The following is a 24,171-nucleotide window of genomic DNA, read 5'->3' on the forward strand; positions in this document are numbered from 1 at the left end:
ACGGAAACAACTGAGCGGCTGAGTACGCTTTAGTGTCACACCCTCTCTGTGGAGAGAGGTCATTTGAACACCCTTCCCCCCCGCAACCCCACCAAAAGGAGTTTAAAGCATTTTGCTTGCTACAGAAGAAATTGATTATCAGTGTGTCTTCTGATCTCTTCACTTTGCTCTTCTCTTAGGGAGCCAAAGGCGACAAGGGTTTCCCTGGGTTAAGGGGTGAAGATGGCATTAAGGTAATTCCCTTCCGGACATCTGCTTTCAGCTTTTATTATTGGTTGGGTTTTCTCACCGTTTTCCTCCCCACATCCTGAAACTCGGTGCAAGGAGCTGCAGTCAGAGTTCACTAAAATACCTCAGCGTATTTGTTAGGGAGAAAGGAGAGCTGTGGTGGCTTTATTTAAACACTTGAAGGGAAAGATGTTAAACCTGTTCTGTGTAGTGGAAGCTGGCTTAGGACCAGTGAGATTTCAGCTTCCCATGAGGAAGGAGTTGGAAGGGACCTGTGATTGGAGGAAGTATCGGCTCATCGAAGGTCAAGCATGGTCTGAACCCTGTCAGTCTCAACCTGGGTCACGATGAACTGAATGGTAGTCATTGGTGAACTGTGGACTATGTTTCACATCAATTTATTTCTGACAACATGTTACAGATTTCAAATAATTTTCCTATATAGGTATATTTATCCAGAGTCAAGATTTTTATCCTATGATATTATGGCTTTCTGTAGAATTCTGGAATGCCCTCTTCAGTAACAAAGGTTGACAATAGCTGGGACACTGGGAATTGCCTACAACCCATGGCCTGGCTTCCCTGTGCCTCTAGTCCAGGTGCGAATAGGGAGAGCATGCAATGATGCAAGCATCCTTTGAAGGAAGTGATGTGGAGGAAACCTAGAGAACAAGAGCCACTTCTTCCAGACCTTGTAGATAGGATTTCTGCCTCAGATATGGCCCTCCAGGAAAATAATCAAAAGTCAATATCCCTTTCGTGCTAATTTGACTTGCACATTTCATAGAAATAACATCAGTTTTAGCATAGCTTGGTTTAACTATGCATTTTGATTTCTAAGTATACCTAACATGTAAATACTTTTGATTAGTGTGCTCATAATTTGTAACTGTCTTTCAACACAGGGGTGGAAAGGAAACTCTGGCCCTCCAGGATTTCGTGGTCCAGTAAGTGTAATGAGGGACAATATTAACGTTATGCTTGATCAAGTCTTTCCAAATATCAAGGAAATTTTGAATCAGTGTCCCTTATTAACTGCTATGATAGAGATTATAGTATTTACCTTTTTATCAATTTAGGGCCAAAAAAATAGCTATTGTCATTATTTGTCCATTCGATAATGGGCAAATATTTTTATCTGGTCCTACTTGGTCCCTAGAATGCACTGGCAATGCCCATCCTGGGCTGCAGAGAAGAAAAAGCCTTTGTCTAAACAGGCCAGGCCTAAGGTCATCCTGCACCTTTGAGTAGCATAGGAAGGCAGCAGTGAAGGACAGCTCAGGTCCTGGGGGTGTGGGAGAAGGACTTCACCTTCTGGGCCCTGTTATGACATCCCCGAACTACGAGGCAGCAGAAGCTCAACTTTGGGTTTAATTCAGGGCCTGCAAAACCCAATGACCCCAGCCCAAGCTTCCTTGGTGGCTCAGATGGTAAAGAATCCACCTGCAATGGAGGAGACCTGGATTTGATCCCCAGATCAGGAAGATCCCCTAAAGAAGGGAACGACAACCCATTCCAGTATTCTTGCCTGGAGAATTCCATGGACAGAGGAGCCTGGTGGTCTATCTTCCATATGTTGCAGAGTCAGACATGACTCAGCAACTAACACTTTCACTTTTAAGCTCCTTAGAGGCAGGTGATCCTCCTTCTCGAGTGGACATGGATTTGATGTCAGTCAGCTCCTGGCAACAGGGTGGCCACGCTGTATATAGTGACTCTGTAGCTTGAGGAGATGAGTGTGAATGGGACCCAGGCTCTGAATTCCGGTACCTTCCTTTGCTGCCTCAAATGATGGTGGTTCTCACATTTAGAGTGCAGAGCAGAACTCCCATTTAAGACCTGCAGGTGAGACAAAAAGGTCCCTGGTGGCAGAGGAGTCACTGGGGGAGTGTGTTTGTGTCCTCCTACAAATGTAGTTCCCAGACCCCCCAGGCCTAGTAAGTTAACTCAGTAACTGAAGGAGGATCCCAGAAATTAGCTTCTCTACCTTGCAAGCAAATGATTCAGATAACAATCCCAAGATTCTTTTAAGGGGTTGCTGGGAAGATGAAAGGCTATTTTGTGAAAGTACTTTGCCAATACTTGGCAAGTACATACATAGCTTGATGGATTTTATGATGGAGGAATTTATTGCACTGTTACTACTATTATTATTATGAATTCTTTTTTTTACTTTATGCATACAGTTTTAACTACAAAGTTCTTGTTATAGTTGTTTAAACAAGTCGGTAAGCTAATTGGCCCCATGCAACATATGAAAAAAGTTTTTTAAAACTTTTATATTTCCATCATTTTTTTTAATGCTCAATTCCACATAGTTTTGCAGCTTCTACTGACTTCAGAGAAAGTTCTGCTTTGGAAGAAGATGGTTAAGGAAATGAGCAGAAGGTCCATTGATCACTTCAGAAATACTAATAATCCTCAGTCCTTGGACTAAGGAAATGTTTGTCTGAAGATCAATGCTGTCCTGAAATTTAGAGAAACAATGAAGTATTTTTTTGATGTATACATCCCAACGTACTTTGAAATAAATTTAGTCCACAGGACAAGCATTTTTAAAAAATGAAATGGAATAGAATAAAAAATATCAGAGTTGATCATATGTTGTAAGAAGTTACTCTTTTGTAAAACTTTAATTTCTACATACATACTCATACATATATAGATATGTATATGTATATTTAAGAGTGTGTATATGATTTGGGCTCATCATAAAATGTATTTCTAAATGAAAGCCCATGAAATATGCACTGTCATGATACCAGGTTAACTTTTAATTTATCCATCCCATAAAATTGCCATGTTTTTCTAACACATAAGCCTGTGAACTCAGGAAAAGTATCATTTTAGTCAAAAAATAACAAATTGAAGTAATTGTATTTGGTGAGTTACCATAAATAGCTATCTTTTTTTTTTTCAATTTCATTTTCCTTTAAGACAGAATATTATGACACATACCAGGAAAAGGGAGATGAAGGGATTCCGGGCCTACCAGGGCCCAAAGGAGCTCGTGGCCCGCAGGGTGAGAATAATTTTCTTCCTAAAGCATTTGCTGATCATCCTGTGTCTTTCATTCATGGCAAAATGTGTTTCAAGGCATGTGTTTGTAGACCTAGAATTTGCAAGAGGAAAGGAGCGGTCTCCTAATGTTCATAGGTGGTGGTATTTTTTGATGTTTCCGAGTGACTGAACTGAATTTTCATATTTTCCTAAAAAAATTCCTTAAGTGGTATACAGTAGACAATAACTGCTTATCTTTATGCATAATTAAGTATCTTTAAACATAACATTCATATCTGATAGGAAGACATTAACATAGCCAGAGGGCAGGGAGAGGGAGTGTCCAAAACCAGCAGTCCCGGAGGGATTACAGAAGAGAAGATGCAGCCCCGAACAGCTCTCATTTGAGCAAATCTACACAAATAGGGACAAGAAGGAACTGAAGCCCTTGGTTCCTGATTTCCAGGACCATGAATTAAAGTCACATTGACTTATATTCTGTCCCTTTTGATGGGTTGAGATGATCTTGGCTAATAAGCTCTTATACCTCACTGCACACTGAAACTCCCCAAGAACTGCTGAATAAGAACCATGTCCCCATTTCTTCCCCATGATTCTGATGTAATTGCCTGGAGGAGGGCCCTGGATACTGGCAGGTCACAGAAGCTCCTTAGATTAATTCTAATGTGTAGCAGGCTTGAGAACCACTGAGGAAAATGATTGATATAAATAAGATTTCAAAGGAGAATTTTATTTAAATGTGTAAAAATTCTCATTGTTTTAAACAAATGGACAGATAATTATTAGACACAGGTTTTAAAACATCTGATATGCTCACTACAAGTTACTAATATACATCAAAGAGTTAGAACCCTACTCGGTGTTGTAGCTATAAGTGGTCTGAGATGGATCCAGGCCAAACTTTGAGGTTTTTGACAATTTCAGCTATTTGACCTTCTGGCCTCTGGATCATCCCAGCAAAGTGCTAAACACAGAACAGCTCTTAGGAAATGTCTGTTGAGTTATCCGAAGACGATAAAGCACTATAGTTTACTTAAAAAAAAAAGTATAGTTGATTTGCAATATTATATTGGTTTAAGGTGTACAACATAGTGATTCAATGCTTTTGTAGGTTATACTCCATGTAAAGTTATTAAAAACTAAGGGCTGTGTTTCCCTGTGCTATACAATATGTCCTTATTGTTTATTTATTTTATACATAGTAGTTCATGTCCCTTAATCCCCTACTTCGCCCCCTCCCTGTTTTTGAGTGTTAGACATCTAAGATGAACTTAGTTTCTTCTTAGCAGTTTGTCTAAATGACTGAACTTTTCTCATACTTACTTATGTGAGAGTAGAGGCAAAGTATGAAAAATGTATTGGTAATTATCATTATATTGCCATCTAAGATTTCAATAACGGAAGGAGGGGATATTTCTATCTTTGTAAACAATTACTGTTATGTGTCCTCAGGTCCCAGTGGTCCCCCTGGAGCCCCTGGAAGTCCTGGTATGTACATGTTTCTCAGATACCAATACAAATACTATTAAAAGGAAAACATGCTGCTTTCTAATGAGTTTGCATTATTTTCATAAGAGTGATGTTTCATTAATTGGTATACAAGTGTTTCCAACTTCTTCATCATTAACTTTGGGACCTTCAGGGGAAAAGGGGAGGAAAACTGACACAAAGTGATACAGAATTGCTCTTTTTTACTTCTCAGTAGTTTTACCTACTGCTGAGCTGCCCAGGTGGCACTAGTGGTAAAGAACCCGCCTGCCAACACTGGAGACGTAAGAGACGCAGGTTCAATTCCTGGGTGGGGAAGATCCCCTGGAGGAGGGCATGGCAACCCACTCCAGTATTCTTCCCTGCAGAATTCCATGGACAGAGGAGCCTGGCGGGCTACAGTCCACACGACTGCAGAGTCAGACACAACTGAAGAGACTTAGTAAACGCATGCATTTTTAACTGTCAGGCAGTAACTTTGGTGTGGGAGTAGGAGGCTCAGAAAAAGGCACAGAGAAAGAAAAACATTAATTTTGTGGCAATTAGGTTGGTTAAGGTGATAGTTTTCATAATGTATCACAAGTTGCCTAAGGATACATAGATTACAGTTTTTATATTTTAACATATATTGTTTGTGGTACATACACAATTCTGTAAAGTGTAAAAATATTCATGAATCATTAGAGTAGTTGCCTCTTGAAAGAGGAAGAAGAATAGGGTCAAGGATGGTTAGTTAAGGATTAACCACAGTGGCCTCAGTTTTAACTGTCATTCTGTAATGGGCCATCTTGTAAAAAGGAAACAAGAACAAAATAGCAAAGATTTGATAAAGCCTTGCATTGATTATATTTCATTTTTTCTCTATACTATGCTGTATATTTTAAAAATAATTTTGAAAATGAATTAAGATTAAAGAGAGTGAAGGACTATATGTACATTATGATTTTATTGTAAAAGAAAAGAAAAAATGTATACATATTATGTGTACTTGGATATACATGGAAAAATATATAACAAACTCTTAACAGCAGGTATTTCTTGAAGGTGAAATGATGCAAATGCAGATTTTAGAGGTCCGACCAAATACTAAGAAAGAGCTCCTTCCAGTAGCCTTCCCAGGTGTCTCAGTGGTAAAGAATCTGCCTGGAGTGCAGGAGACACAGGAGACGTGGGTTTGATCCCTGGGTCAGGAAGATCCCCTGGAACAGGAAGTGGCAGCCCACTCTACTATTCTTACCTGGAGAATTCCATAGATAAGCAAGGCTGGTGGGCTACTGTCCATAGGATGGCAAAGAGTCAGACACAACTGAAGCTACTTAGCACACAGTGCACAAGACAATTGGCAGAAATAAACTTCAATTGGGCTTCCTTGGTAGCTCAGTAGTAAAGAATCCTCCTGCCAATGCAGTAGATGTGGGTTCTATCCCTGGATCAGGAAGATCCCCTGGAGAAGGAAATGGTAACCCACTCCATTATTCTTGCCTGGGAAATCCCATGGACAGAGAGCCTGGTGTGCTATAGCCCATGGGGTTGCAAAAGAGTTGGACATGACTTAGCAACTAAACAACAACAACAAAAGTTCAATTACAGTTTTCTCTCTTTCTTATTTGAGACACTGAAAGATAGCCATCTTCTAGTCTCTAAAAAAAAAAAAAATTGCAAAATATTTAGCATGTATTGAGTAATTTCTCCTGAAATCCTTTTGAATCAAGAGACTGCAGTGAATCCCAACTTCTGTTTCATTCCCTTGTAATAAAGCACATAAGTTACCTTGTGGGAATGGAGTGGTCTGAGCTCTGCTGTGTTGTGGTGGTTGAACCAGGTCCCAGGTGAGGGAGAGAAGAAAATTCACTTTGTTTCATATGCTCTATATTCTTTTCGATTGTACAACGTTTATAAGACTATCTCCCTTTTGCAATTGAAATGCATATGTTAAGCAGGGGGAACTTTTTAAATACAATACATGATTATTTTTTCCAAGGGTCATCAAGGCCTGGCCTCCAAGGAGCCCCTGGAGTACCCGGTGTGAAAGGAAGTAAAGGGGAGCAAGGGCCCCCAGGAAAGACTGCAGCAGGGCCTCCGGGGTCCCCCGGCTGTCCTGGTTCTCCAGGTCCTATGGGGTTCCCGGGACCTCCAGGCCCACCAGGTAAAGATGCTTCATGGCGCCCTTCTGTGTGCGATGCCCAATGACAGAGGTGTGCCCATCGGGGCAATAAGCCTTACATACAGCTTGGCCATCTGTGTGGACCTTAGGTGTTATCTTTGCACTGGTGTTTTATTTTATTAGCTGCCTGTGAAAGCGTGACTGCTTGGCAAGATCAGCCCAGCAGTAGCCTGAAGACAGAGAGGGAGGCAGGGACAGAGGAGTGAGCAGAGAAGGAGTGACTGTTATCATGTTGGCCCAAGCCAAGTGTAACGTCTTGTTCAGTTCCTGGAGACTATCTTCCAAGAAGCTGTATAACTTAGTCTCAGGATAAACTTTTCCTGGGGACCGAGAGGCAAAAGTTTCTCCAGGGATAGGACTAACACCCTACCACCACCACACACTCACACACTTCCAGACTCTGTTTCCATGGCTTCCAGGCCATCCCATGCCTTAGCATCAGCAGGAAAGCCCCAGAGCAGGAAACTATAGGTGAGCAACGTGAACCGAGGCAAGATGCTGCCAAGTAGAGTGGGTCAGAAACCACAGAGCTGCCGCCCAGAGGATGTGAAATGGTTCCTGGAGGTTCTGATGAAGTTGTCCTTTTCTCCCCATCCTATGACAGAGCCACTTCACAAAATGTGTTGGCTGATAGGAGTCTAGAACCTCAAGAACATACAGATCACTCCATGTATTTTAAAATGCCTTTCCTGGCAGGTACCTAGGAGGTCTTGTTTTATACTCAGCCCTCCTACTAGCCTTAAGAATCTTCCAGAGATCTTTTTAAGAAAGGAGGAATCATTATTTATAGACAATATTATTAAAACATAAAAATTAAGAAAATAATCTGGAAAACTTAATAAAGAAATTCAGTTAAGTACCTAGTTATATGAACAATATTAAAAAATAAATAAAAGGAGTTCCCCTGGTGGTCTAGTGGTTAGGACTTGACACTTTTACTGCCGTGGCCCAGATTCAATCCCTGGTCAGGAGAACTAAGATCTGATAAGCTGAACCATCTAAATAAATAATAAATAAAAGCTTTCCTCTAGGCTAACAACCATCTAAGAAATTATCCTACTAATAGACATAATGTCTAAGAACAAATCTGTTAAGGAGTGAATCTATGTGGAAAACAAAGCAAAACTAAACTAAAACGCTTCCCTATGTGTCAGGGCTCTTAGCCCTCTGGGTTTTTTTTCCAAATGTAGGTTTTGTGTCCTCATTTTATTTCTGACAAGCCTGATGTGCATAACTCTTGAAGCTTAGGAATGTTCGAGTCAGAATCTGGAACCCGGGGCACCTGCAATAGAACTGCATCCTTATTTAAAAAAAAAAAAAATTCGTGTGTGTGATGTGAAAGGAAGGCTGGTCAGTCTTTTCAGTTGCAGATAACCTTCACAAGACTCAACTTGCAAAACAGAGATGGGGAAATGCATATAAAATAAAGACATTCCTAAAACACTTGCTAATTGAAAAAAATACTTAAATAAAAAATTAGCTTTGGTGTTGTCTCTTTGCAGGTGGTATTGTTTTTCGCGAAGGTCCACCTGGATTCGGTGGACTTCCAGGCCATATAGGGTCGCCAGGTATCCCAGGAGTCGGTGGCCCCAAAGGTTAGTTCAGTTGGTGATGTTCGATCAGAATGAGTCATTCTCATCATCTTTATCATCACTTATTTTATACTTCCCAGAGACAGTGATCCCAAATAGCAGACAGTCACAGATGGCTTCTTTTCCAAAAGGATTACCTAACAGTATTTATTTCCCTGGAAATCAATCATTTATTTAGCACCTGTGCAATAAATCATTGGCTGTTCCTAGCATGTGAGTTTTATCCTGCACTCAAGGAGAGAAAAACTGAGATAGTAAATGTTTGTTACTGGGCTCTTCGGATTTCCTTTCTATAATGCAAAAAAAAAAAAGCTCAGATACAATAAGCAGATATAATAGATGAATTATTTTTTATGAATATACATGTCCTAGATATGTATGAATGCATACATAATTTTCACTACATTAAAAAAATTTAGACCTAATAAATGATCATGTGGTTGGAAATTTTCAGTCCTTTCTGAGGACTCGGGTTTGTGAGTGGGATTTTGAGTGACGCCAAGTGTGTTCTCATTGCAGGGGAGCCAGGCCTCTTGTGTACACAGTGTCCTTGTATCCCAGGGTCTCCAGGCCCCCCTGGATTTCCAGGCTTAGAAGGCGAAAAAGGATTCCAAGGTAGGACAGTTTATACCCAAGTGTTTTTGCAAGTACCAGAAGGTTCCGCTCACTGGACAGAAAAAAAAAAAGACATCAGATTGCTCAATGTCAGGATGTGGTCTACGTGAATTTTGAGGGAAACCTTCAAAACACACTCTGTTAACATAAAGAAAGCCAAAAACCCCATAAAACATGGCACTTCCCTCTATTGCATTTTAGTTGCTCACTACCTGAGACAAGCCTGAGTGGAAAGGATGGGGCAAAGAACAGGGGAAGTATTTTTCTGCAGCTTCTATTTGGTACCCAAGTCTCTGGGGGAAAATGGTGAAAAACCAAAAGGAAAGGAGGCGAGAAGGAACAAAAGGAAAGCTATCATAGTTTTCCTACATCCCCAGAGTCATCTCTGACCCAAGGCTTGAGATGCAGGTGGGCAGCTCATTGCTGCTGCCCAACTAGTTGCATTGCTATATTTTCCTTGGTTTCCTTATGTTTGAGGAACTACAGCTATAGCTTAAAGAAGATGCATAAATGGTAAAACTGTTTTAATTACTATAAAAGAATTCTCCTGACTCAAATCTTGCATGAAATAAAATATGAATAAACATTTGTTAATAAACTGACCTTAGATCCATCCAAAAGACCCTCTAAAGGGATCCTCTTTACCAAAATATTTAAATACCCAGAGGAACTACACAGTTGTAGAGCAAAACGCAATTTAGCAACAGATATCCAGAGCCTCAGAAAGGTTTTTACCTCTTTGGACCTGGAGGTACACTTTTAGGAATTTATTGTAAAGGGAATTATTGGTTAAGTTTGCAGAACCAAATATGGGGTATTTATCATAGGACTGCTTACAACAGCTAAAATTGAGTAAAACAATTCAAATGTCTGAAAATAGAGACTTCCCTCATGGTCCAGTGGTTATGACTTTGACTTCCAATTTAGGGGGTGAGTTCGATCCCTGGTCCAGGAGATAAGATCCCACATGTATCTCAGGCAAAGAAGCCAAACATAAAACAGAAACAATATTGTAACAAATTCAATAAAGACTTTAAAAATGGTCCATGTCAAAAAAAATCTTAAAATAAATGTCTAAAAATAGCTGTTTGCTGAATAAATGATCTGGCAACCCACTCCAGTATTCTTGCCTGGAGAATCCCATGGACAGAGGAGCCTGGTGGGCTGCAGTCCATGGGGTCGCAAAGAGTTGGACACAACTGAGCAACTAAACACACACACACACACGTGCACACGCACACCCACACAATAAGCTACAGCCATTTAAAGTGAAGCTATAAATCCATATTTATTGACATATGCATAGTATGACACCAAAAAAGTATATTATGAACTCCTATGCACTTATGGATATAAAATTTATGAGTAACACACATGAAAATTTTAGTGAATATTATCTTCTGGTGGTAGATTTATGCATGATTCTTATTCTCTTCTTTCAGTATAATTTTTTTACCATGAACATCCATTACTTTTATCATTAGAAAAAAATTAATGTATTCCTTAAAATTATAAAGACAAGAATTTTAGGAAGCTAAAATTTGAGTACTTATTTTGAACATTAACTCTTTTTCCAGTTTTTTAACTCCCATTGTCATCCTCCACTGTGTTTTTTAAGATAGAAATTTTCTTTCTTCAGAAGAAAACACCCTATTTTCCTCACACACTGCATTACCCTGGCTACTCCAAGTTTGTGTTCAATGACTGCTTAATAATTTACTGCTTTGCAGGAGAACCAGGGGCAGCTGGCATTAAAGGAAGCCCAGGGTCCCCAGGAAGTGCTGGTCTTCCAGGATTTCCAGTAAGATTTCATAGTTTTGAAGCTTTATTTAGGTTCAATTTGGAGCACTCTGGAGATAATGGTTGCTGTCCATGTAAGTTGTCAGTTTGGTGCCTCAGAAAGAGGCTTACTTAATAGTAAAGCACTTAGTTGATACTTTTGGATTGAATGAATTAATGAATGATGTGTGAATGAATAAGTGAATTCATGAATTTATCATCATTTCAAATGGTATCAGAGACAGAAAGTAGATCAGTGGTTACCTGAGGCTGAGATTGGGAACAGGGATGGACAGCAAGTAGATCTGAGGGAATTTGGAGGGGTAATAGAAATGTTTCAACACTGGATTGTGGCGATCGCAGCTCAATGTGTAAATTTACTAAAAAGCATTGAGTTGTAGTCTTACAAATGATTCATTTTATGATCTTTAAATTATATGTCAATATAATTGTTAAATTAAAATCAGAAAGTTATATTTGGATAAAAGCATTTAAATCAAATTATCCATGGATATATATTCTGGGGCTTCCCTGGTGACTGAGACAGTGAAAGAATCTGCCTGCAATGTTGGAGACTTGGGTTTGATCCCTGGGCCAGGAAAATCCCTCAATAAAATTGTTAAAAATTTAAAACCAGAAAGTAATATTTGGATAAATGTATTTGAATCAAATTATCCATGGATACATATTAAAATTTACCAGTATTCAAACATAATCTGACTTATGATAATGGTGGCATCATATTGAATTATATTATTATAGACTTATATTATTATAAGTTTTATAGAATTATAAGAATTATATTATTATAGCATTGAATTATACTAACTGAATTTTCTTATAGTTTTGGAAGTAAAAATAAAGCCAAAAACCTTGACATACTTGTGGGTCAAAGAAAGTGTCTGGAAAATAATTTATGTTCATTACAATTGAAAAGTTCTTACTGACATTTTTTTAAGATTGATAAGAACAACTGTACCCAATGCAATGGAGACATTTCTGTACTACCCTAGGGATTCCCAGGTGCTCAGGGTCAGCCAGGACTTAAAGGAGAAAAAGGTGAAACACCTCGGCCAGAGGGACAAGTGGGTGCCCCAGGGGATCCAGGACTCCAAGGACATCCTGGAAGAAAGGGCTTGGATGGCATTCCTGGAACTCCGGGAGTGAAAGGATTACCAGGACCTAAAGGAGAACCGGTTGGTACCCAGCAACTTTTTCCAAATTACCTTCCTTCTGAATGAAGGGCTCTAAAGTTAAGACATCAGCTGGTCTCGTTTCAAAAAATTATTGGTCATTCAGCACAGTTCATCCCTCAAACCAGAACAAATATTTATAGTATTTTGACAAAATAAATATGTAGCACTCAATATCTTTTTTTCTCAATGATTTTTCAGCCCAAATAAAATTCCACATTGACAATGATCTTGTCTCATACACAAGTAATAATTCCACATTTGTGTCAAATGAGTTTATAGGGAAGTTCAGAAAACGATTAGTAACAGAAAATTTTAGTCAGTATTTTAGGGACATTTCATTCTTTTAAGTAAAAATAAATGCCAAAAGGACAAAATAATGTAGTCAAAAAAATCTAAAGTGTTGTCATTTACAGTATTTAAGCTTGTACAAATCCTGTCTTTTCATGTATAGAATCTCTCACATGTTCAAGTGAGAAGTTCTTACTGACTTTTATCTTTAAATGTCAATGAGGCAGAGGCTGACCACTTATCACATACATCTGAGAGCTTCACAGGCATGCTACCCAGCGTGTCCAAGGCTTATCAGTGTTATCCGGTCAAAAGTGTTCTACCTTGAACAGGGAAACTTGGAAACAATTTAAAGCCTCATTCACAAACCCTTTAATATGAGAATATGAATTGACTCCCCAAATGTAGAAATGATATGCAATCTTTCCTACATCTTTTTGTGTAAAAAACCCTCTTTGGCCAGAGCAGGTAGCAGTGTCAATGTTTCAGATTCATCTTTGGCAAACTGCCAGCTGTCCCTCCAAGGAGGTAGTTATGCTTAAAAAGGGCTGGAGTACAGAATTCTTTTGTTCTAGTATTAATACAGTCCATGAAAGTGAAAGTTATAGTCACTCATTCATGTCTGACTCTTTGCTACCCCATAGACTGTAGCCTGCCAGGCTCCTCTGTCCATGAAATTCTCCAGGCAAGAATACTGGAGTGAGTTGGCGTTCCCTTCTCCAAGGGATCTTCCCTTCCTGGGGATCAAACCTGGGTCTCCTGCACTGCAGCCAGATTATTTATCATCTGAGCCACCAGGGAAGCCCAATACAGTCCATATGATGCTCCTATTTGATGCTCCTCTCCCTATTTTTTTTTTATTAGTTCTTATTATGTCCCAGAAAGTAAGGGAGTATCAAGGAGCTGTTTTGAGTCTTACACCCTGCCATCATAAAAGAGGGACATTGAACAATGAAAGTGGCACAGAGGGTAAAGAATCTGCCTGCAATGTGGGAGACCTGGGTTTGATCCCTGGGTCAGGAAGATCCCCTGTGGAAGGGAATGGTTTCCCACTCCATTATTCCTGCCTGGAGAATCGCATGGACAGAGGAGCCTGGCAGGTTACAGTCCATGGGGTCACAAAGATTCAGACACGACTGAGTGACTAACACTTTCACTTTCACTTGGGGATAAAGGGGAACTTCGGTTATTTTGTCAAATTCAACTTTAAAAGATACGACTCATTTTCAAAGCTAGAGATGATGAAATTAACAACAACAACAAAAGATTTAAGAAAAAATTAATACAGACTCAATATCTCCTCTGTAATGATACCTGGTGAAAACCAATCAAATGATGATTTGTTGTACTGGGTTTATTTTAGAAATGTGACATTAACATGAATGTCAACTCTGATGCCATTTGCATCGTTGGCCAATCTGAGCTGAGTTTTCTGGGCTGTTACATGCATAGCATCCCATTGTAGGACATCTCAAGTGGGACTTGAGAGTTAATGACATGTTGCTGGATCCCAAAAGGCAGGAAACAACAGACATCATTCAGTGCTTATTTTAGAAACAATGCCTTCAATAACAACTGCCTTTTAATTCAGGATCTTCTCAATGATGACCTAACTGGTATTCATATTCATGTGAGATTGTGTAAGGAGATACTGGATGAATCACTATCCAAACATATTCCTATTGATACAGGCCCTGAGCGGTGAGAAGGGGGACCCAGGTCTTCCAGGGGATCCTGGTATCCCTGGGTCCCCAGGACCCATAGGACCGGCTGGACCATCAGACTATGGACCACAGGGAGAGCCTGGTCCAAAGGGAGCCCAAGGACTTCCTGGAGCCCCTGGACCACCTGGAGAAGCCGGTTGGTTAGTTTTCTTTCCAGTCCTGTTTTCCTGTGGAGTGGGTTGATGGTTCCTAGAGCTAGAGGGAATGTAACTCCCCCAAGACTAATGAATATATAGAAAATTACTTCTAATAAGAAGACTGTGTCAACTTGTAGACTCTGGGAAAGAACATGGAGGCTGTGGTAGAAAACAATGTTACTGAGCAACGCTACTGGGCAACGCAGCTGAAATTTCCTAGGAATAGTCTATATCCATTCCTGATATAGATAAATGGAATGAATAGATCCTAAGAGATGAGTGGAAGTCAGTTATGACAAAAAATGGGGAGGCAGAAACCTGTAAGATTGACCTTGAGAAGCCGCTTCCTAGCCCCAGGGCCCACTCATGTTATTGCAATTTGTTATTTTTGATCCATAACCTCATAAATGGTTTATTAATAAAACTTCAAAATATCTAAGGCAAATGAAGAAAAGTTGTATTGACAATAGTCGTGAAGTGCCATTAACTTTGGGATCTATGTGTACTGAACATAGCTGTGGTATTCAGGAGGGACTGGATCCTCATGTTCACCTGTGGTGGAAAACATGGCTGAAAAGGAGAATTTCCTGTTACTGACAGTGTTAAGTAATGCTGCATTGGTAATTTTTTACTTCTAAAATCACTTTAGTGATTCAATACCAGTGGTCTCCAGATCTTTTTATAGCATTCCTCACCAGGAATAAAATTTTGAATGCAGTATCTCCTGTAGTACTTGCATACATTTATATATACATTCCTCGAACAACACTATATGGGAGTTAGGGGCACCAACTCTACATGAGTATATCTTAGAGTCAGGTTTTCTGTATGCAGCTCCTCCCTATCTGTGTAGTTCAACCTAGCCTGTCATGTAGTACTCTAATATTTACTATTGAAAAAATCTGCCAATAAGTGGGCCCTTGCAGTTCAAACCCATGTTGTTCAAGGGTCAACAGGACATTATAAATTGCATGCATGCATTTCTGTCCATACACATATGTAAAGCTTATTTTCTGGTTATATGAGTTATATGAGTATTTTTTTCTGCACCTTACTTTAAGGCTGATACTCTAATCCAAAGGTTGGCACACTATAGCAGACCACAGTCTAAATCCAGCCCACTGCCTACTTATGTATAGTCTACAAGCTAAGAGTGGTTTTTATATTTTCAATTTATTGGAAAATTTTTTTTGAGTAATATTTTGTGACATGTGAAAATTATAGGCAGTACAATAGACACTAAAAGTTGTATTTCCTATTAAGTTTTATTGGCACACAGATTGTTCCTCACTATTCTCACACTAGGAAAGCAGAGTTATTTCAACAGAGACACATCTGGACCATAAAGTCTAAATTATTTACCATCTGTCCCTTTAATGAGTAAGTTTACCGTCTTCTAATTCATCTTCAAATCCTCCTCTGTTCTTTCAAAGGGAATTTTAAGGAAGGACTCCATTGTCATAAAATATATTATCACCAAATTTGTCCCACCACATTACTATAAACTTATTTTTTCTATAAATAATGAATATATGGGTGATTCTTATCAGTAAAAATTGTTTTAATATTGGCCACTGTTTTCAGAGGGCTTATCTAGTGGCTCAGCAGTAAAGAATCTGCTTGCAATGCATGAGAATCAGGAGACCCAGGTTTGATCCCTGGGTTAGGAAGATCCCCTGGAGGAGGGCATGGCAACCCACTCCCCATGGACAGAGGAACCTGGCAGGCTATGGTCCTTGGGGTTGTAAAAAGTTAGACACAACTGAAGCAACTGAACATGCGCACACACACGCACTTTGGTCAGAACATTATCTCAAATCTTTACCTGGGAGGCAGTCATTATTTCTTCAACACGTGAGGAACTCAGATTAAAAAGCATGCCCAAGCTCACAGACCTCACAAAGAGCAGGGCCAAGATTCAAGCCCAGTTCAACTTGTCAAGCCTCACTTCATGCTTTATTCAGTAAACTATACTGTCTTCCTGTGAAAACTAGTCACCCAATAAATATTCCCTAGCAGTTAGGCTGAATTCCATATTATCAATATTTTTTTTAGAATAGGTTCTCTTTTAATACATCAGCATGTTGGACTATTAACTAAAACAAGGCTTAGGCAATAACAGATGCTTATAAATATTTGTCAATTGAATAAGAGAGTTTCTTATTCAATTTGTCAATTGAATAAGAGTCTCTCAATTGAATAAGAGAGCTGGTCATCTTTAAGCCAGGTTTGAAGCCTATGGAAGCAGAGATTATTTTTTATATCCCTTTGGGTATGTTTATGAATCCCTTATAATTATGTTTTTCCCTTCTGAACAAATAAAAACTTCAATATGCAAACCAATCTTATGCTGTAAATTTTCTTAAGGTCCTGAGGGAGAAACTGGTGTTTCAACACCAGTCCCAGGGCTCCCAGGACCCCCTGGGCCTCCAGGCCGTGCTGGTCCCCGGGGTCCCCCTGGTGAGTATCCCCTTTGCCATGTGGTACATGGGAACAGATGGCACCCTGACTCTCCTGGTTATAACTCTCCCATTAGAAGGAAAACAGATTCATTGGCTCCAATAAAGAGCTCAGGTCACAGGGGACAACCCAACAGACAGGAGACTTGCTGTTGTCCTTTGAGGTTATCTGGACTATTCCCATTAGTACTTCTGATTCCAAAAGAGAATCGATACAATTCCTTAAGAGGGATTGGAGAGAACAGACTTCCTGGATTTTTGGTGGAGGAGCAAGCAATGTGAACTGGTGGTTCCCATAGCTTCTTCATTTGAAAGTTTAACTTCTTTGCCAACATCATCTAAAACTTAACATTACATTCATGGTGGGGGGAGGGCATATAGTTCAAGATATCAAAAATAATTCATTTTAGAAGTTAAATTATATTTTCAAAATTATTGACAATATCATATATGAATGCATATATATGGAATCCAGAAAAATGGTACTGAAGATCCTATTTGCAGGGCAGCAAAGGAGACGCAGACATAAAGGTCAGACTTGAGCACACAGTGGGGAAAGGAGAAGGTGGGATGATTTGAGAGAGTAGCATTGAAACATGTACATCACCATATGTAAAATAGACAGCCAGTGGAAATTGCTGTATGATGCAGGGAACCAAAGCCACTGCGCTGTGACAACCTAGAGGGGTCAGATGGGTGGGGGGTGGGAGGAGATTCAAGAGGAGGAAGGAGACATGTGTATACCTATGGCTGATTCATGCTGGTGTAAGGCAGAAACCACCACAATTTATAAAGTAATTATCCTCCAATTAACAATAAAATTTTGAAAAATTATTTGTGCTTCTTAATGATAAGCTCATTAGATAGAAATGGGTAGGAAGTTGGGCTTATTATTTCTTAATTTCCAAAAAGGTCTGGGACGATGCAGAAACAAACATCTTGTTTTATGGCAAGATACAGGGAAGGTGCTGACATGGATGTCTGTGTGTTTTCAAGGTATCCCTGGATCCACAGGAGAATGTGACCTGGGTCTCCCAGGGCCTGATGGTGAACCAGGAATTCCAGGAATTGGATTCCCTGGGCCTCCTGGACCGAAGGGTAAGTTTTCAAAAAATTTTAAACACATTGTGGATATTTATAAAATGTAAACACATGTAATGAATAGCGTAGGAAATATCCATTAAATCCTTCAAAATGATGTTTTCCACTAGTCTTAAATGGGGAAAAAAAATCTTACAATAATTTTAAGCAAAAAAGGAAGAATTCACATTTTATGCAATCTCATCTCAATTGTATATTTTTAAAATACACAGAAAAAAACTGGAAGGAAATTCACCAAAATGGCAATAATGATTCTTTTTGATTGTGGGATTGTAAGGAATTTATTCTTCTTAATAGATACCTGTACGTTTTTGTTGTTGTTTAGTCACTCAGTCATGTCCAACTCTTTCAGCCCCGTGGACTGCAGCATGCCAGGCTTCTTTGTCCTTCACCATCTCCCAGAGTTTGCTCAAACTCATGTCCATTGAGTCGATGATGCCTTCCAACCATCTCATCCTCTTTTGCCCCCATCTCCTCTTGCCCTCAATCTTTCCCAGTATCAGGGTCTTTTCCAATGAGTCAGTGCTCACATCAGATAGCCATGTAAAAGTTCATTTGGCTGTACACTGTATGTGAAATATACTTTTTTTAAAAAGGCAGCCAAATTGTCAATTAGTATCAGTGGTTTAAACTAGAATTGCCAGAATTTAGTGGCTCTAAACAACGAAAATACAGAAGGTAATTTTTTTAAACTGGGAACCAATGTAGTCTAATTTGGAATTGACTTTTTTAAAGTGCTAATTTAGCAGTTGTCTTTCTCATTTTTCAGACTTTCATGAAAACACTTAAGGCTACTTGCCTTGCAAAAGCACTTTAAGATGAGAGAGCTACTGCTTAGGCTCTTATAAGACTTATAACTTGTATTATTTTTTCTCTAGGAGACCAAGGGTTTCCAGGAGCCAAAGGATCACCAGGTTGTCCTGGAGAAATGGGAAAGCCAGGCTTACCTGGAAAGCCTGGTCTCCCAGGAATCAAGGTCTTGGAGAATTAAAATTTAGACTAGTATGGGGGAGTAGAGGGGCAATTACAGTTGGCCAGTTCTTATGCCCCTGCCAGTCGGGGATGCTCTACGTGCAGAAATTATCAATATATTTGTAGATAATGAAGATACTGATTTTTTTAAGTTTCTTTAAATTATTCCTCCCCTTTAGAAAGGAGATAGAAGGTGTAAGAATACCAAGTTGCCTCTCTATTTCTTCCTTAATTTTCAGAAGCATTCAGAGTTCTTAAAATGGAAAAACTTCAGAAACAAACATGGATAGCTATGAGAAAAACTGTCAAAAGAGATATCTAGACTGTTTGTAGGAAATTCCACAGTCTTAAAAAGTGGAGGCTAGGAAGAATTAGTAAGCACAATTTTATTTAAAAAGTCAGCAACTAGAGTTGAAAAAGGGAAGTGGATGGAATGGTGGTGACTATGCAGAAAGGGATGTAGAACCTCCATCTTGGATATATTATTTTCAAGTAAATAGCTCTAAAGACCAGTCTATAGTCAGTAAGGATTTGAAAGCATGATGCAGTGAAACTAACATCATTTTTGTGCTCTAGGGAGAGCCAGGACTAGCCATGCCTGGAGAACCCGGAGCGCCAGGTTTGCCAGGAGAAAGAGGCAGCTCTGGGGAAAATGGAGAAATTGGACTCCCTGGACTTCCGGGTCTCCCTGGAGTTCCAGGAACTGGGGGTCTTGATGGACCACGAGGTACAATAGCAAGTATGGTTACCTTTTTCCACTGTGAGCTCAGCTACAATGCTGCCATTTGAGTGTGTAAGTGCTCTACAAGTGAAGAATTCTTCTCAAACAAACTTCTAGCTCAATAAATAGAATGTGGGAGGCTTCATTATTTTTCCATTCAACTTTCCATTCCATTGCTGTTCTACCTTTGTTCCCCCCTTCTTCCTTCCTTCCTTCTTTTCTTTTAACCAGTGTCCTCTGTATTAGACATAGGACTATGGTACTATCAATGGTACTAAATATAAGTTCCATTCAGGGGGGAAAGTTATAGGAGAATGACTGGAATAGCAATACTAGACCCTGGGTTTGGCACCTTATTGTGTTTTGGACTCTCTTTTGCAGGGGATCCAGGGAAGCCCGGGCCACCAGGAGAAAGAGGACCCCCAGGAAGGTGCACAGAGGGTCCCAGGGGAACTCAAGGACTTCCAGGCTTAAATGGATTGAAAGGGCAACAAGGTAGGGGGAGGCCCTTGAAACCAATCACCAGGCGGACAAGTGACATGGGACTCCTACTCTGAGCTTTGCTGCCTAACATGAGAACTGTCCAGTAACAAGTCCTGACCACTGTTCAGTGGGAAAAGTGATTTCAAAAACAGAAACCTGTTGTCATAGATTCATTGCAGTGAGTACCATCGATAGAGTAAGAGACCTTAAGTTACCTGAAGTTACAGTAAAATTGGTCTGTCTTGTATGCAAGAAAATATGAACACTGAAATTACATACAGATATATATTTACATGTATATATGCACATATAAACTCTCAAAAATATTTTACCTTGAATACTTTTACACATATATTAAGGTGATAAATTTATCCTAATTATTGAAACAGAGTGAATATATGCAAATATGTATGTTTTTATAAGTTACAAACTAGAACATAGAGTCAGTTGCTTTACAAGCAACATAAAAGATAGAATATGAAAATAAATCTAATTATGAAGATTAGGTGGTCATGGAAAATTTACTATCTTTTTGGCTTCTCTCAACCAGATTTGTGAACTATTTCGGGGGGAAAAAATCCTTCAGGACTCAGCTACCACACTTCTGCTATGTTCACAAGCTAGATTTTAGCTAAAATGCTAATTGTTGTAGGGGTGCCATTATTGTTTCCAGAAGCATTTGAGACTTGCCAGGTGAGTGGTTCAGTACCAATCCTGCAGGTTAAAGACTGAGCCATGGTCAGAAAGTGCATTCCCAAGATGTGCCTGCAGGACTAGAAAATAAATCTAAATTCTACATTATCATCACTTCATGAAGCACTGAAACACAGAATCTTAAAGCCAGAAGGGATCTTTGAATTCTACAAAAGGGGACCTAATTCAACCAATTAGATAAGTGTGTGATTTGCTCAAATCACAAAGCTAAATATTTACAGCCATGAAATATATCTGGAGTTGGTGGGGAAAGCAATTGTGTGTTCATTTTTTCATTCATTCATTTATATACAGGCAGAAGAGGTGAAACAGGGCCAAAGGGAGACCCAGGTATCCCGGGCTTGGATAGGTCAGGATTTCCTGGAGAACCTGGACTACCAGGAATGCCAGGTCACCGAGGGGAGATGGGACCACCTGGTCCAAAAGGATATCCAGGAAACCCAGGATTTTTAGGGCCACCAGGTACCCTTGCTTTTGTTATTCTTCTTCCCTCTTCTTCCATATTTTCCTTTTAAGTTACTGTTGTTTTGTCAGTCATGTTTCTACTTGTTTGCCTTAGCATGAATAGAATGCTATATTTCTAATTTAAAAAAAAAATAGATATGCAACAAATAACAAAGGTTTACTATATAGCACAGGGAACTATACTTAATATCTTGTAATAACCTATAATGGAAAATAATCTCAAAAATAATATATGTGTGTATATATGACTGAATCACCTTGCTGTGCACCTGAAACATTGTGAGTCGACTATACTTCAATAATATATATATATAAAGAAAAAAATAAAAACTCACAAAAACAAGCAAAAAAAGACTTTAAGACCTGTAACAATAAAACTCCTAGAAGAAAAATAAAATTACAAATTCAATCTCTTCACTTCTTATAGATCTATTCAGACTTTTGATTTCTTCTTGAGTCAATTTTGGTAATCAATGCCTCTCTATGGAGAAGGCAATGGCACCCCACTCCAGAACTCTCACCTGGAAAATCCCATGGATGGAGGAGCCTGGTAGGCTGCAGTCCATGGGATCGCTAAGTCGGGCATGACTGAGCGACTTCACTTTCACTTTTCACTTTCATGCATTGGAGAAGGAAATGGCAACCCACTCCAGTGTTCTTGCCTGGAGAATCCCAGGGACGGGGGAGCCTCGTAGGCTGCCGTCAATCGGGTCGCACAGAGTCGGACACGACTGAAGTGACTTAGCAGTGCCTCTCTAAGAATTTGTCCTTTTTGTCTAAGTTATCTAATTTTGTGGCATATCATGGTTCATAGTATTCCCTTATAATTTGTTTTATTTCATCACTTTTTATGGTTTGTATGTTTGGGGGAGAATGTTTCAATAGTCTTCTCATGGTGTAAGGACCTCGCTGATCTCTCCTCATGAGAAGAGCCCAGAACAGCATTAACATATATACACGACTATGTGTAAAATAGGGAGCTAGTGGGAAGTTGCGGTATGGCACAGGGAGCTCAGCTCGGTGCTCTGTGATGACCTAGAGGGTTGGAATGTGGCGGAGTGGGAGGGAAGCTCAAAAGGAAAGGAATATGTGTATACTTACAGCTGATTCCTTTTGTTGTGCAACAGAAACTAATATAACACTGAAAAACAATTATACTCAAACTTTAAAAAGTTTAAAAAAAATTGGTCAAAGGACTCAATCTGCTAATTAACCTTTCATTTATACTACTGAGCCTCTAGTATATGCCATCACTGTTCCAGGCCCTAGATTCATCTAGAGACAAAGGCTGTGAAGGCAGTATGATAAGGGAATATAACAGAAAGTTATTGATTGAAAGTTATTCGGGAGGAGGAAAGGCTCCCGAACTTCGGCCATAGTCTCTTCTCACCCACAAGTGTGATGTACTACCAATGATTTCTACATCTGTGATGTAAGAAAAAGGCCATTTCCTGACCCATCTCATAGACTATTATGATTATTTTCCTATTTACAGAAACCATTTTTTTAAACTCTCTTTCCCCTAAGTATACTTTATTTTATGGAGTATTTACTTTTCTCATTATTTACAACATGTGCTGCCTTGTGTTAATTTCTTTTCACAGGTGAAAAAGGAATAATGGGGATGATGGGGTTTCCAGGCAACATTGGTCCCCCAGGGCCTCCTGGGAGCCCAGGCACCCCAGGACAGAAGGGTAAGTGATGGAGTATCTTCCAGCTATTAGAAGGTATGAACAATATTCATTTAATTAGCAGAAAAATAAATTATATTTTATCCTTTGAGGAGAAAGTATTTCTGAGGGAATCGTATATTTAATTTTGCAGTTTTCTGTATTCCTTTTTCCGATTTGAATAGAGGCATATTTTTCTCCCTATAGGCTTTGACCACTACCTTCATGTGGCTGCCTGTTTAGGAGCAACTATTCATCAAGTTTTTAGCCCTATTAACCTTTTTTGGTTTATTTGTCTTGTTTTATGATAAGCAGTTAGCTTTTGAATCCTCATGGACCTCTAAAGAATTAAGGAACTGATGCTGTTATTCCTGTCTTTTAGGGAGCTTTGGAATTCCAGGAGTAAAGGGCGCAAGAGGAGCCCCAGGAGCCCAGGGGGAGCAAGGAGAGAGAGGAACTCCTGGGTCTCCTCAGATATTCCACTTAGTGGGGGACAAAGGGGAGCCAGGACTCAAAGGTAAAGACTTCTTTACATTTAGACCAGAACATCAGAGCTGATTCTGGGACTAAGAAATTATCCAGGAAAATCCCTTTAGTTGACATATGAGCACAGTGAGGACCAGGGTTTAATTTTGCACCCAAGCTCACAAAGCCAGTTGATGGCTAAGTTCCACTAGAACTGGGTTTTGTGTGCTTTAACAATAATACATCGCCTCTTTAATCATAACTTTTTATTCTAAGTTAATTCTGCATTTCAGTCTGCTGTCTTTAAACTATCACCAGTCAATTTTTAGATTCTAAGCCTCAAAGCCCCGCTTTGGCCAAGAATGGTGAAAATGAAACCTTTAGAAAACTCCACATAAAAAAGTTCCCTGGCTGGAATAGAAATCTCCACCTCAAATTCTACTCTATTCTATCAACTGCCAGGATGAATTCTTCTGATTGCATCTAAAAACTGCTTCTCATGTTCAGAGACCTTTGGAAAATAATTACTGAAGAGAAAATGTGTTTTGATTACAAGTCAATGCCTTAAAAAGGCTGAGAATTGTTAGCTATAGCTGTTAAGTTCAAATTCAAACCCATTCACATTATTTCAAATTATTTAAGCTCTTTGTATGACAGGTTTCGTTATATGATCAATGCAATCAATATTAAATCAAAATTCAAGAAAGTCTGCCGTGTGAAGAAGGCAATGGCACCCCACTCCAGTACTCTTGCCTGGAAAATCTCATGGACAGAGGAGCCTGGTAGGCTGCAGTCCACGGGTTCGCTAAGAGTCGGACACTACTGAGAGACTTCCCTTTCACTTTTCACTTTTACGCATTGGAGAAGGAAATGGCAACCCACTCCAGTG

At 39.4% G+C, this 24,171-nt stretch overlaps 1 protein-coding gene across 1 annotated transcript in view; it reads left to right on the forward strand.

Moving 5' to 3' along the window:
* The window catches only part of COL4A3 (collagen type IV alpha 3 chain), a 158,411-nt gene that overhangs the window by 104,079 nt on the left and 30,161 nt on the right, over positions 1 to 24,171 (forward strand). The window contains exons 17-34 of the mRNA XM_055573649.1: positions 180 to 233; positions 1,134 to 1,175; positions 3,166 to 3,250; positions 4,702 to 4,737; positions 6,719 to 6,883; positions 8,404 to 8,496; positions 9,013 to 9,108; positions 10,839 to 10,909; positions 11,901 to 12,083; positions 14,063 to 14,231; positions 16,600 to 16,692; positions 17,688 to 17,789; positions 18,671 to 18,768; positions 19,341 to 19,491; positions 19,867 to 19,980; positions 20,977 to 21,144; positions 22,752 to 22,841; positions 23,200 to 23,334. Coding sequence (XP_055429624.1) covers positions 180 to 233; positions 1,134 to 1,175; positions 3,166 to 3,250; positions 4,702 to 4,737; positions 6,719 to 6,883; positions 8,404 to 8,496; positions 9,013 to 9,108; positions 10,839 to 10,909; positions 11,901 to 12,083; positions 14,063 to 14,231; positions 16,600 to 16,692; positions 17,688 to 17,789; positions 18,671 to 18,768; positions 19,341 to 19,491; positions 19,867 to 19,980; positions 20,977 to 21,144; positions 22,752 to 22,841; positions 23,200 to 23,334 — 1,945 coding nt within the window. The remainder of the gene's footprint in view (positions 1 to 179; positions 234 to 1,133; positions 1,176 to 3,165; positions 3,251 to 4,701; positions 4,738 to 6,718; positions 6,884 to 8,403; positions 8,497 to 9,012; positions 9,109 to 10,838; positions 10,910 to 11,900; positions 12,084 to 14,062; positions 14,232 to 16,599; positions 16,693 to 17,687; positions 17,790 to 18,670; positions 18,769 to 19,340; positions 19,492 to 19,866; positions 19,981 to 20,976; positions 21,145 to 22,751; positions 22,842 to 23,199; positions 23,335 to 24,171) is intronic.

This window comes from Bubalus kerabau, chromosome 3, assembly GCF_029407905.1.
Source record: "Bubalus kerabau isolate K-KA32 ecotype Philippines breed swamp buffalo chromosome 3, PCC_UOA_SB_1v2, whole genome shotgun sequence".
NCBI lineage: Eukaryota > Metazoa > Chordata > Mammalia > Artiodactyla > Bovidae > Bubalus > Bubalus kerabau.